The sequence below is a fragment of the Bos javanicus genome, chromosome 3 (assembly GCF_032452875.1).
Source record: "Bos javanicus breed banteng chromosome 3, ARS-OSU_banteng_1.0, whole genome shotgun sequence".
In the NCBI taxonomy this organism is placed as follows: Eukaryota; Metazoa; Chordata; class Mammalia; order Artiodactyla; family Bovidae; genus Bos; species Bos javanicus.
The window spans coordinates 89,290,455-89,305,041 of NC_083870.1; the positions used below are offsets into that span (position 1 = coordinate 89,290,455).

The 14,587-nt window shown below is 41.7% G+C and overlaps 1 protein-coding gene across 9 annotated transcripts in view; it reads left to right on the plus strand.

The window, feature by feature from the left end:
- DAB1 (DAB adaptor protein 1) overlaps positions 1 to 14,587 on the plus strand; it is a 1,337,206-nt gene that overhangs the window by 1,249,766 nt on the left and 72,853 nt on the right. For 6 of the 9 annotated variants that reach the window (XM_061411800.1, XM_061411797.1, XM_061411794.1 and 3 more), the window contains 4 exons: positions 11,374 to 11,505; positions 12,131 to 12,250; positions 12,711 to 12,749; positions 14,320 to 14,385. In XM_061411800.1, the coding sequence (XP_061267784.1) occupies positions 11,374 to 11,505; positions 12,131 to 12,250; positions 12,711 to 12,749; positions 14,320 to 14,385 (357 nt within the window). The remainder of the gene's footprint in view (positions 1 to 11,373; positions 11,506 to 12,130; positions 12,251 to 12,710; positions 12,750 to 14,319; positions 14,386 to 14,587) is intronic. The other 3 variants (XM_061411801.1, XM_061411802.1, XM_061411803.1) reach the window with 1 other exon arrangement.

The window sequence follows — 14,587 nt, forward strand, 5'->3', positions numbered from 1 at the left end:
TGCCAGGCAGGGTACAAGGATCTTACTTAGTTTCCCCCCAAACAAATGGACTTACAGGTGAAGATATTAAAGTTCAGAGAAGCTAGGTGATTTGCCCAAGGTAGCATAAGTAGTACAGAATAGATTTGAATTTCAGGTGCTGGTCTGTGTCTATCCAAAGGCACGTGTTTCTTCAACATCCAAGTATCTAACTAAAATGGATCTTAGAAGCCATATTCACCACCACCACCACCTGCTATTCACCTCAATCTGTTAATATAAATGGAAACACCAGCCTGCTCACTCCTAATCCAGCGTTCTTTCCATTGGCTGCATTTTAGTTACATCACTTTCTTGTAAGTTTCTGTCTGGCATGCAAGACTTCTTTGTGACCAAGGCAGAGGTTAATTTCAGGCTGGTTACAACACAAAAAGTAATTTTCCATTAAATATAATGACCTCGTTTCTGCAGTGACTTGTGGCAAAACATGCTGTTTCATTTCTATTCATTCACACTCATTTGCCTACTTGCTACAATAATTTTACACCATAAGCTGAAATGTTGAAATCATTGGTTACATTACTAAACACCTACAATGGTTATTAGGATCCTTCATGCAGAAAGAGACAGAAATAAAAACACGAATTTTAGGAGAACGAGAGTAGAGGCAGTTAAAATACATTGAATACTGTATTCAAGGGCACAGAGGCTACCAGCCATACCTGGCATCAATCCAGGGTCTACCTTATCAGCTGTGTGACCTGAAGTGAGTTCCTCAGCCTCTCTGTGTCTCATTTACCTCAACAGTAAAAGGAGGGGAAATAACATGTAAAACTGTTGGTTGAGTGAAATAAATGAGGATTACATACGTAGAGTACCTGGCATGATGCCCAACACATAGCGGTCATTCTCTGGACGACTACTGTGAGGGACGGTCTATGCCATTATATATTTAAAATATATAGTGAAAATTAAATCTGAATCTGTATGAATATTTGGAGAATCTTCCAAGTTCGGGCTATTTTCCCATCCAGAGTTTTGAAAGTATAAATTGTTCCCATATTTATTCATCCTGAACTTTTACAAATATTGTTGCAAATGGAACCACCACTGGCTGATGTTTATTTATGCTGGCCTTGGGAAAGCGCAAAGGAACAAAGGGAACTGGCGGCTCTGTACGGAGCTCTTCTGAATGCACTCAAGGACCCCTTGTGTTTTGGACCAATGGCTGCCTGAGGTGGACTTGACAAAGGCCTTTTGTCTGCAGCCTACTTTCAATTAAGTCATTGAAGTGTTCACTGCCTTGATTTCTCCTGTTCTCAGAGAGAGGAAAAGGGAATGGGAGATAGAGAAAGGAGCACGTTGAGATTTTTTTTTTCCAATGTATTATTATGAAAATGTTCAAACACACAGAAAATTTCACCTTTTGCCATATTTGCTTTACCTGATTCTCCTTCTCTTTAGATAGGTTAAGAGATCAATAGATAAATGGATATCTAACTAATAAGCAGCTGCATTTGGTGTGCTCATTGCTCCTGGGGTCTCATGCTTCTAGTCCCTTTCTGCAAACAGTGCTAAGAATACAGTTTTTAAATGATGAGCTCATATTGATATTCCTAATTCAAATTACAATTATTGGCTTATTTCTTAAAGTCTATGTGTAGATCTAATTTTTCTTTCACTGAAAAGTTTGCTTTCTAATAACAATGTATTTGTATATATATTTATCCTAAAGTATAACCAAAGCACTTTCAAAATTGAAATTCCAACATGAATTACTGCTAGCAATAAACCAGGCATAGATTTGAGTGACAATGAGATTTGCTAAAATTTCCTGTTAGCCTGATACTCCCTGGGCAAGTCACTTCTTGCTAAGCCTGTTTCCTTTGGTCTAAGATGGGGATAATGATGATCACTGATTCAGAAATCTTTTCATTGCAAGTAACATGAAACTCACCTCAGTCTTAAGCAATGAAAGGAATTCACTGATTATGTAACTAGAAACTGCGGGGTTAAATTTCCCAGGATAGTAGGATCCAGCCTGTTCGATGGCATCATAAAGTGTGATGCTCTCTCTCTCTCTCAGCTCTTCTCTCCTTCCTGATGACCTGATTTCCCAGATTTTCTCACCATCCTCTGGTTATTCCAAGACTATTATCCAGGGAGCTCTAAGGAAGGCCTAACCTGTGGGAAACATGCTTGGTGACTGAACACTGTGTCACATAGCCATTAGATCTTAAACTCAGTTGTCTGGGGAAAGATCCAAAGTATGAAAACCTTACTGTCTACCAGACACCCTGCTAGACACATTAAGTGATCTTCTTCACATTCCTTTGAGGAAGGGATCATTCCCATTGTACAGATGAAGCAACTGAGGCTCAGTGAGGTAAGGTGACTTGCCCATGGCCACATAGATGAGATCCAAATCCTTTCATCACATGACATGCTTTTTTTGAAATGGGGAAGGACAACACAATATGCAGAGTACTCAAAGAGTGAAGCAAAAGAGGAGCACCCTGACTTACACATGCACACTTACTGTGCTTTTGAGAGCACAGACTGCATCTTCTTCATCTCCATATTTCCAGGGCCCAGTGTATCCTAGTACCGATGGGCTTTTAGGCATGAATGTGAACTGAATGTGAGAGGATAGCCAGTCTACCTTTCCACCAACCGTGACTATGTGATGGCACATCCTAGGTCATGGGATGTTGGATTTTGTTTGAACCCAGTGTTAGGAAACCAGTACTTCATGCAGAAGCTGGTTTCCTGTGGAAGGTGGTTTTTATTTCTCCTGAGCAGAAATCTGCTTCCTTGTCACTGTGGTGATTGCTAATTGATTCAGCACACCTGGCTCCACTTTGCCTGTTAGACAAATTTAAGCCTAAATCATAGGTTGGGAATGCTTTCCGCGAGTTAACTAGTTCATCTCCCTATTTTTAGGCAAGAACTTTACTCACATGGTTGCAGAGCTCTGTTTTCATAAACATATGTTCAAAGAGTTACTGAGAAGAAGCTGTCTTTTATAACTGTTGTCTTGTTATAAAGTTTCAGAAGAAGTGTCAAGAGCAGAAAAGGACATGAGTATTTATTGAATTCGACCTCCTTATTTTAACAGCTGAGAAAATAAAGTGTTAGAGAAACAGAAGTAGAGCCAGTAGGGTTGTGTGTGTGGGGGGTGGGGTTCAGGGACAGACTTGGTCTCAGGATTTTGCTGACAGATTCATTCATTCAAATTATTCATTTAAAAATAGGTACTGACGAAGTCATAGCAACAGAAAGTAGAATGTGGTTTCCAGGTTGGCTGTAAGAATGAGAAGTTAGTGTTTCATGATACTGATGGTCACTTGGGGAAATGGATGGCGGTGAGAGTTGCAGAGCAGTGTGAATGTACTTAATGTCAGAGAACCATGCACTTAATAATGGTTAAAATGTAAATTAAAGTTGTATATGTTTTTCTATGATAAAAATATGTAAGTACTAAATCCTTACTATATATCAGATACTTTACCTGATTTGGGGATAAAGATGAGAAAAATATTGTTGCTACCACTCTGGAGCGGAAATACACATATCTTTGTATTGTTGTTTAGTTACTCTGTCTTGTTTGACTCTTGTTGCAACTGCATGGACCAGGCTCCTCCGTCCATGGGATTTCCTAGTCAAGAATACTGGAGTGGGTTGCCATTACCTACTCCACGGGATCTTCCCAACCCAAAGATCAAACCTGAGCCTCCTGCATTGCAGGTGGATTCCTTACCCTGAGCCACCAGGGAGGCCTTATATCCATATATACATCATGGCAAACTAAAGAATTGTACCATGTGGTAAAGTCCAGGAAGCTTAGTATTTTTATATAACTTGTAAAAATTAGAATACTTTTTTGCAAAAAAAATAGTATAAGTGAACAAACGTCCAGTTTTTTTAATCACTAGTAAATTCACCATTCAAAGGAAAAACTCCTATTAAGATTTTGTTGGATGTACTTCCAGACTTTTTATACACATACATATATGGAGAATCATACTCTTTTCAGAAACAGGATTATATTGAGCATACTATTTGGCGATATGCTATTTTTCATTCATTAGGATGTTTTAAATATATTTCCACAGCAAAAAGTACATACATTCCCAAGATGATTTTTGGCTAGCTGCATATTATTTCATCTTATAGCAAAATGCAGTTACTTCAGCCAGTCAGTTAATGCTCAACACTTCAGACATTTCTAACTTTTCACTCTTCTAAACACTGCAGGGAATATCTCATATCTAAGTCTTTTACCACATCTTACATTATTTATAGATACCCGAATCCCTACAAGAAGAATCATAAGGTCAAAATTTATGCATGTCTTTAATGCTTTGAGATAGCCAGTCTGCCCTTCAGAAAAGTTGCACCAAATCACACTCCCACAAGTAACAAAAATAACCATAATGGCCAACATTTACAAAGCCCTTGCAATATGTGCCTTGCACTGCACCAAGCCCTTTACGTGTACCAGACTAACTCATCAGTCTTTCTAACAGGACCATGAGAGAGGCACTCTTTGTCCCATTGTATTAATACGTATATTATAGAAATCCAGTAGCCCAAGAAAGTATCTGTTTCCCCACACTTGTGTTAACATTGAGTATTACGTTTTGTTTTTTTTTTTTTTCATTCTTATGGAGAAAAGTGGCATCTCACTTGTATCTGGTATATTTTATTTGAATCAATTTAATATTTTCAACAACTTGTTGGGTTCTGTATCATTCTTTGTATAATATAAAAAGAGAGGCTCAGAAAGTTAGACATTCCCAAAGCTATGCAGTCAATGATACAGCTTGGATTTGAATTATGCTCTCTCTGGCGCCAGTGTTAACATTCTTTCCTCTGTTAGCATGCTACCTCTTTAGCTAGAGTCTGGGATCTTTGGAAATCTGGTCTTGTCCTTGAGTAAAACATTCTAGAAGATTTCAGGATGGGAACTTAGAGAAAAATTCACTCTGACCTGTTCCATTGAGCCTCAGATGATGGGGTGCCTGGGGGCTGGTACAGAGGTTGCCTCCCAGCCTTGCTGGCACTGCCATGTAGCAAATGCATCCAAAAATATGTTGAAAAAGAGAAAGGCCTTTATAATGAGCCTGGGCCTCTCTTTGTCTAGTGAGATTTTAACTACTGTAATTGCCTGTAGTGTGAAGTAGTGTATTTTTCATGTATCTATTTTTATTCTGTGTCTATCTGCATATCTGGTTTTTTGTTTTGCTTTTTTGTTAACTCACTTGAATCCTGGTGGGTATTTTTCCTGTGAATAGTATAGCCTCGGGAAACCACACCCTCTCATACACGCATATACCCACACACAATAATAATATGAAGGCTAAATAGGCTAGAATTTATTCTTTAAAAAAAGCTAATGGTAAAGTCTGAGCAGATGACTTTCTAATCCATACTGTATTTAATTGGCTGTATTGAACCATACTACAAATTAAGTCTTCTCTGTAATTTATTCTGTCAGACAATAACCCTGCAAACAATTTGATACTTCATTTAAACATTGGTAAATGGCTCATGGAAACGCTAAGAAAAAAAATGGTAATCAGAGAAGGAACCCTCTGTTTACAGAATAACTCCTATGTGAAATATCATGAATTAACCTGATTTAGTCACTGAGCATGTATTGAGTGACTACCTTGAGCACTGTATGTCTTTGGGTAGCTTGGCTCCCCCTTTCTCTTTTTTTTAAATTAATTAATTATTTATTTATTCTTGGCTGTGTTGGGCCGTCCTTGGTTTCTTGCGCAGGCTTTCTCTAATTGCAGCAAGCGGGGGACTACCCTGTTGTGGTGTGCAGGCCTTTCACTGCAGTGGCTTCTCGTGTTGCAGAATGCAGGCTCTAGGCACCCGAGCTTCAGTAGATGCAGCTCACGGGCCCTAGAGCGCTGACTCAGTAGTTCTGGGGCACAGGCGTGTGGAATCTTCCCAGATCAGGAATCAAACCCATTTCCCATGTGTTGGCAGGCAGATTCTTATCCACTGAGCTACCAGGGAAGTCCCTTTGTTCCTTTTAATTCATGAAACCTTACTTATGAAGTTGCTCAGTCATGTCCAACTCTTTGTGACCCCATGGACTGTAGCCTACCAGGTTCCACCATCCATGGGATTTTCCAGGCAAGAATACTGGAGTAGGTTGCCATTTCCTTCTCCAGGAGATCTTCCCAACCCAGGAATTGAACCCGGGTCTCCCGCATTGTAGGCAGACGCTTTACCATCTGAGCCACCAGGGAAACCTTACTTAGCACTTGTTCAAAAGGAACATTATTAGGACCTAGGATAAGGCTGAGGAGAACCTGACATTATCTTTTTTTTTTTTTTTGAAGAGTTAACATCCCAAAGTAGAAAGAAAACATGTGCACAGATGTTCTCCAGATGTTTTGTTTTCAGGACCTAGAGGCATCTGCCTGCTTCATTCTTTCTGCCTAGAATGCCCTTTCTCTGGTTTTCTGAGGATTTCCCCTTTATCTTTGGAGACTGAGTCCAAGGTCAACTCCTTTGTCAAATCTTCCCTGATGCTCCTGCCCATTTCTCCTCTGCTCCTTTACAACACCTTTAATATCAAGTTTGCCTTATTATATTGTGATTGTTAGGTTCTTTGCCTGCCTGTTCTTTGAGACTGCAAGGGTCTTGAGGAAGGGACCATGTTTTAGTCATTTGGGCAGATGTAGCACTTAGAATGAGACCTAGAATGTATTAGGCACTCAGTAATACAGTTATACAGTGTGAATAACTATATGCATGGACAAATGTGTAACAAAACTAAGAAGGTTGGAGCATCCCAGATAGAAGGAAAAAAGTACAACCCAATGAATTCTAGAGTTGGGAATTATTATTACAGGGAATAGGGGAGTTGAGGAAGGTCCCTAGATGAGCATGATGTTGGAGCTAGGCCTTGAAGCATAGGTATACTATAGTTAGGTAGAGTTGATGAAGCATGGTTAGGGTAAGAAGAGGCAGTCAGCAGAGAAAACAATTTACATAATCGCACAGAGGTGGGAAAGTCCAGAACCCAAAGGGGGATGATGACCCCTTCAGATTATTTTTACTCCTGGGAGGAAAGTCAGACTGGGTTGGCAAGGCCGATCTCTGAATTGGCCTTGGAATTCTGTAGCAACAATTTCATCTACAATGAGAGGGTTCAGAATAGGAGGAGTAAATGAAGCAGTAGCAGAAAAATTGGGTGTTCTGGAAGACTCTCTTTTTAAAACCAAATTATCTGCTTTGATTTTTTGGCAGTGCTTTAATACCTAGATTGGGCTTCCCTGGTGGCTCAGATGGTAAAGAATCTGCCTGCAATGCAGGAGACCCTTGTTTGATACCTGGGTCGGGAAGATCCCCTGGAGAAAGAAAATGGCTACCCACTCCAGTATTCTTGCCTGGAGAATCCCATGGACAGAGGAGCCTGGAAGGCTACAGTCCATGAGGTTGCAAAGAGTTGGACATGACTAAGTCACTAATACCTAGATTATGTTTTTCCAAGACAAAAACTCTTTTCCAAAGGAAGGGTGGAAGAAGGTCAACCAAAACCTGCCTTTCTTCCACTCTCTCCCTCTGGCCTAGTATTCTCTGCATCTCCAGAAAAACACGTGATGCCTTGAAACTCCGCACAGAAACACTCTTGGGATGAAATGGTCTTTTGTTTTTTCTGTTACCAAGGACTTCACCTCCCCTTTCTGGCCTTGGCTGCTCAGCAGATACTGCAGGTGGCAAGCCCCTGAAAGTGCTCCTCCAGACCAGGTGGTCTTGACCTTTTTCTCTGAGATCCTAATAGCTGGCCTTGACCCCAGACCTTCTGACTGGTGACCCTTTCTGACCTTAGTAATCTGCTGGAATCCAGAACATCCTCAGTTTGACCTCCTTCCTCAGTTTCCCTTCCTCATCCTAGCTTATCAGGGATCATGGTTTTGTTGTTGATCTAGGGAGCCAAGAATCTAAGGAAAGGAGACCTTGATTCTAAATGACCTTGTTTCCTTTATTCAATGCTTTTCCATTATGAGTAGGGAGAGTGGGGCCTGGATTAAGTATTGGTCCAGCCAGACACCTTCTGGCCCTCAATCCTTTCATGAATGAACTCACAGTTAAACTATATGATGTTTACATTTCCTCTGGCTCCACCTGCCTTTGATTTGTGCTGATAAAACCTGCTTGAAGACATGGAGCAATTTGGAGGCTCACAGAGCAAGTATTTGCAATGTCCTCTGAGTTGCCAAGATGAATGTGATAATGTGGGATTAGAAGGATTCTAATATATTTGTATTTCCAAGGATCTTTATGACGTTTGCATGGTTAAGGTTGGAGAAAGTAGAGACATAATCCCTATCTGACTGTTCGTTTCCAAATGATTGAGCCAATTTCAGAGCAATCCTTTTTAACACATCATAAAATTAACTATGGGAAAAGATAATGTTACAATATTTTTAAGCCCTTCATGCGCACACACAGCTACACTTTGTGAGGAAATATTAGGTATCATCAGGCATTAAAAATGTTTTGACTTTAAAACACTTAATGAGGATTCACAGATAAATTAAAACATCTCCATCTGCTGTCTTGCATAGTAGGTGATATTTTACCATTGCACAATCATCTCCGAATCTAATTCCACCAGGAAGACTTCTAATCGCAGTTTAATTTTAGAGCAATATTCCACTTGGCAATCAATAAAGTGCTGTCGTCAAACTTTGATTTAATAGGATACGTGGATAACATTCACTGTATTATGCAGAGAAAGAAATACTTGCAGGAAAGAAAGAGAAGGAGGTTGCCTTTGTCTCTCACTTTTCTCTTCTGTGTCCCATTCAAGCTCACAAAAGCCTCTAAATCAATACCGCCTTGTTTCGTGAATATAAATCTCATCAATTTTACATCATTAACACCATGGAAAAGCTACTGCTCTCTGAGCAGTTTTTCCCTGCTAAATAAATATGCCCTCTTAAGAAAGCAGGAACAAATGGATCCTGGTCATTGTACTAATAAACACTTGCTTCTTCCCCAACTTTGTGTCAAAATCCACTAAAATTATAAAGTTGTCTTATGGCCATTTAAGGGGCTAGGGTGCCCAAGCAGTGATACCAACCTCCATGCATCATGTGTAGTTGACACTGGGCAACCTAGACAGGCATGAAACCCACAGGAAGCATCTTAAGAGTGAGAAAGAGGTGAGCGAATGGCTGGCCTCTGGAAGGTAAAGCTGCAGCAGCAAATTCTACTGCAGAAATGATTCCTAAGGTCAGAAGCCTGAAAAGATGGCAACAGGCCGGGAATGGACATTTTTGAAGATCAGGGCCAGCAATCCAGAACTAAGTAATGGTCATCATAAGAGGCAGGCGCCACTGTCCTGAGAGGCTGGCTGTGTGATGTGAGATCTAGATGACTAAAGGATCTGGGAAGATGGAAGGAGACCTGGGAGAAAGTCTACTTCAGTGGTTCTTAATATTTTCATAATCAAATTCTTCTCGTGTTAAATTTCTCCTTCCCTTCAGATTCAGTAACATAGGAGACTTTGTTCAGTAAAATGCATTTATACTCATTTACTTTCCGATTTGGATTATTTGAATCCATCACTGATTGCCAAAGAGGATCTGCTCCAAGGTGAGCTAAGGGGTACAACAGTAACCAGATATAATTCTAAATAAACTCAGCATTTTTATTTGTGTGCACAATAAAAGAAGTCATCTTATTAGGAATAATTATAAATTTCTGTTTAGCTTTTTGAAATGTTGAAAATTGCCTGGGACCTCTTTTCATTATTTTTAATGATCCCTTTAGATCCAGGACTTTGGGTTAAGAGCCATTGATCTGGTTCAAAGTTCTCCTTTAATAGAGGAATAAACAGAGATCCAGAGAGATACAGTGAGTGCCTTGTGTTCACATATAGTGGCTAGAATTCAAGCTTCTTAGCACCCAGTATAATGAAAAGGTCCTTTGTAAGGACTTGAAACACATCATATAATGTCTGCTGCTGCTGCTAAGCCGCTGCAGTCATGTCTGACTCTGTGCGACCCCACAGACGACAGCCCACCAGGCTCCCCCGTTCCTGGGATTCTCCAGGCAAGATCACTGGAGTGGGTTGCCATTTCCTTCTCCAATGCATGAAAGTGAAAAATGAAAGTGAAGTCGCTCAGTTGTGTCCGACCCTCAGCAACCCCATGGACTGAAACCTTCCAGGCTCCTCCATCCATGGGATTTTCCAGGCAAGAGTACTGGAGTGGGGTGCCATCACCTTCTCCATATAATGCCTAGATACATATATAAACCTTTACAGAGTACTGTTTAATGAGGATTATTTTAGGTACATTTAATCTAGAAAAATGACCGTAAAGATCACCATCGTTTAACAGGATGGTGGATATTGCTTGTTGAAGTTTAGTTAACAAGGGCAGGAAGGTCAGTTTCAAATGATGTTTGAATTACTGATCAGCAGTCCCAATTTAGTTCAACAACTATGGGTCAGGCACAGCACTCGGTACTAGGATGACGAAGATGAAGACAGAGTCAGGTGGGGAAGACCAGGATTTAGGAAAGTGTATCAGAGAAGGAAGATCTATGAAAGCAGGAGCCCAGGGAGCTGTGTGTGAGGAATCCTTTGGGAGTTCCAGGATCGCTAGACTGAAGTTCTGGGAAACACAGAAGAGGGAGGAATCTCCTCTGCAGGGAAAGAAAGGGCAAGCCTTGTTCAGGGGATTTCACAAGGTGATGTGATTTCAAATAGGCTTTTCAAGAGGAATAGAATTCAGGCAGGTGGGTAAAAGAACAGGTCTTGCAGACAAGGGGACCAGCACACGAAAAACCTCAGAGGTGTGGGTCTAACCCAACTGGTGACCTGGGACAAAACAAAGAAGGGTGTTTGATCCTCAAGTCAGTCTTATCACTGCCACCTGTTGGAAAATTGTCATGACCATGCACATCTGTGGTTCTCTGAATGCAGAGGGCACCCCTGGTCATGGTACAGTGTACGCCGTCCAGCAGGACAAGCAAAGGCCCTGGTTATGTGAGTGTACTAGGTATCAGTGCAGAACTTAGACTGGGCTGTGGCATGAGGAAAGATGTAGAAGGAGCCTATACCGCTGAGTGAGGCTGACTGGGCTCGGCAAGCAGAAGAAAGAGCCACCATCACAGATGCTCACTCAGCATCTGAACAGTCCTGTTTATCTCTCTGGTCACAGCATCAAGACCATGGAAGGAAGCCTCCATTTCTCAAGGGCAGGCACAGCTCTTTTTTTCCTTCCATCTGGACCAAACAGCTTTTCCAAAGCCCTCTGGGCGTGTTCACACGTAGCGGAAACACATCTCTTATTGATCAACAGCTCGGAGGGAAAGTCCCCTGAAATAGGCTCTTCTTTTTGTCTCTCACAGGCCCTTCAGCATCATCATGCTGTTCACGAAATTTCCTACATCGCAAAGGACATCACAGATCACCGGGCCTTCGGATACGTTTGCGGGAAGGAAGGGAATCACAGATTTGTGGCCATAAAAACAGCCCAGGCGGTGAGTAGCCCCCTTCCAAGGAGGATGCTTTTCCTTGGACCTTTTCTGGGATAACACAGTCACACCATTAGTCTTCGGGGGCCCATTGTGACATGTGACTCAGCGATGCTGACACCAAGCTTCCCATCTAGAAAAGATAAACAGCCTCAGAGCAAAGAAACAGGCTCACGCCCATCCAGTTGTGGTGGTGTTGCTTTTTCTAATGGGTACTTCGTAATGACTAATTATTTTCCTTTCTGATTAAGCTGGATGGAGGCACACTATACAAATAAGTTTCCTTGTGTTGCTAGCCTCATTTAAAAAGAAAATAAGAGAAAACAAATAGCTGTTTTGCATAAGGCCTACCCTAATTTTATTGTATTCGAAATTACTAATAAATAAAAGCAGTGCCTTTTATGCTTATGATTATTATGAATTTGCAAATATAATTAGTTGAAGAAATGAACTTTAGCCTAGATGCAATTTGCTAAACCAATATAACAAGGTAGAATTAATTAAAGATAGAATGCTTTCAGTTTAATAGAAAAAGGAAGGGCTGCGGGTTGTAGCCAGCAAAAACAAAAATTGGTCGCTGAAGCTCAGTAACCATCCTCTTATTCATGTGCTTTACCACCTTTTACTCCAGGCTGAACCTGTTATTCTGGACTTGAGAGATCTCTTTCAACTTATTTATGAATTGAAGCAAAGAGAAGAATTGGAAAAAAAGGCACAAAAGGATAAGCAGTGCGAACAAGCTGTGTATCAGGTATACCTGTGAATTTATCCTGGTACTGGAGACAGCAGGGGCTTAAAATAAACAGATATGAAAACTGACAGTCAAGGCTTCTCCTCCTGCTGCCAAGTAGAAATAAACAAAGATGAAAGGTTCCTGTGTAAATTACAGGCACCGAAAGCATGCCATTAGAAATGATCCCTATTCTCTGAGATTCTAGACATATGAGAGAAAGTGAAGTCTTAAAACTGGGGAAGATTTCAGGGGAGGAGATCTAAGGAAAGTCAATTGCATTTGCTTCTTGTTAACAGTCGGGGTGGGGCGGCTACAAGAGTTTTCATTTTTTTTTCTGCCAATTTTCTGCCTTAATGACCCACCAGCCTGTCCTACCCAGAGCTGGTTTCTTCACTGTCCTGTAATTTCTGAATACAGTCTCACATCTCTCGCTTTGTATCCTCTGCTTTTCATCCTCCCTTCCCTCACTCTGCTGTAGACAATTCTGGAAGAGGACGTTGAAGATCCTGTATACCAGGTAATTTTGGAAACTAGTCTGGGTTGAGGGTCAGGAAAGGCCTGGGCCTGTGGTATAGGCATTTTGTCTCCACTGGCTGCAGAGCCTGGAGAAGGACCAAGATTATTTCTGAGGATGAGGTCTGCCAAGCCCTCCAGGAGCAAATTTCCATAAAAACTAACAGAAGTTTGGCCGGCATCAGTAGCATGGGATTTAGAAATAGGCTTCTCCCTTCTTGCCCCTGCTTCAGCCTTCTCAGCAATCTGTATAAGTTTGATCCCAGAGCTGAATGTTTGCAAGAGTCCCTTGAATATTCTGAGTTCATTAGAGAGACTGAATAATGAGGTGGCTTCAGTGAGTTAAGAACCAGAGATGGGGCCTGACATTTTGGCAACATTTGAACACACATCCAAAGGATGGTTTGTGAGCTGGGGAAAGGACTGTGAGGAGAAGTCTTTCTGGCCCCTGATTGTCCAGGCTGCCCCCCTGACTCCCTGGCTCATGCCAGAGGGGCTTCTGTGAGTGGGGGAACAGGAGATCCCCCAGACGTGCCTGCCCGTAGCTTTCTCTGTACTTTCTTCAGGGTTGCAGCCTAAGTGTGGGTAGAGATGGCTTCCCTTGGGTTCAAGTATATGCTCTGTTTTAACAGATGCAGATGAGAGAGGAGGCCTCTCCCACTCTGTGCTTATTCCCAAGGAGAGAGAGCAGCCAAACATTTGACTTATGGGACATAAAAGACAATCTGAAATGTACATTTCTAACTGGGACACACATGCGTTCTATATATGTGTGTCACACATGCATTCTGTAGTTTCACAGCATGCATACTTTCACACGAAAGCTGCCACTGCTATGATGAAAAGAAAATAATATGGATAAGAAATTAATCGAATCTGAATCATTTGAAAGAGAAGTATCTAACATGGATGTAAATAAAAGTCAAAGGTGCCTTTGATGCCAGGCTTTGCTTTAGAATACCAGGGGTGTGGATTCGTCTATAGTATGAGCTCAGCCCCTGGCTCATGGGCTCGGAGAGTGAAGAACATAGTCCTTCTTGAAATGGCCCAGTCTTTTAGAGTCTAAAACGCGTATATGGAAAATTTGACTTCAGTATTTAAAACTGAGAATGTAAAGTAAGGTGATATGTATGAGATGAAGGCGTTTGCGGCTTCTGAGCACATCAGGATTGGCTTAGGACTGTGGGCCTTAGGGAGCAAAGGGGAGAGACCGCTGAAACCCAGAGTTGGCAAAGTTGGGGTCCCAGGAGACATCATCCCCACACAGCAGTCCCCGCACAGGCAGACACTACTGAGATCAGTGCCACTGAAGGAACGGGTTATATCTCCAGAAAGGTCTGCAGCGCCTACGCAGTCCTGACTAAAAGGCTGACCATCGGACCATGGCAATTTTCCTTAGAAGAGGCAGGAATGTGCCAGGCCACGTGGAATGTCAGTAATGTCTCTTCAGGGTGTTTTCTCTTGTGCCTGTGTCTTTAATGCTTACTACAATTTGTATCCTGAATTCCAAATGCTTTTTTTTTTCCTCTTTCATTTTCCCCTTAACTTTTCCTCTCTGGCGGCTGCTGTCATAGTACATTGTGTTTGAGGCTGGACACGAGCCAATCCGTGATCCCGAAACGGAAGAAAACATTTATCAGGTATAAATCACTTTCCTCTCCTTCCTTCGCACCGCCACCAGTGAACGCACAGAAGGGCCTGAGCCACCAGGGGCTCTCTTCTCACTCCCAGCCTCCACCTTGCTCTGTTGGTCATTCTGGGCTTGTTAAAATACCTCTGTGTGAATTGGCTCCTAGTTCCCTGCTGTTTACCAGTAGTTTTCATGCTTGATCATTGACATGT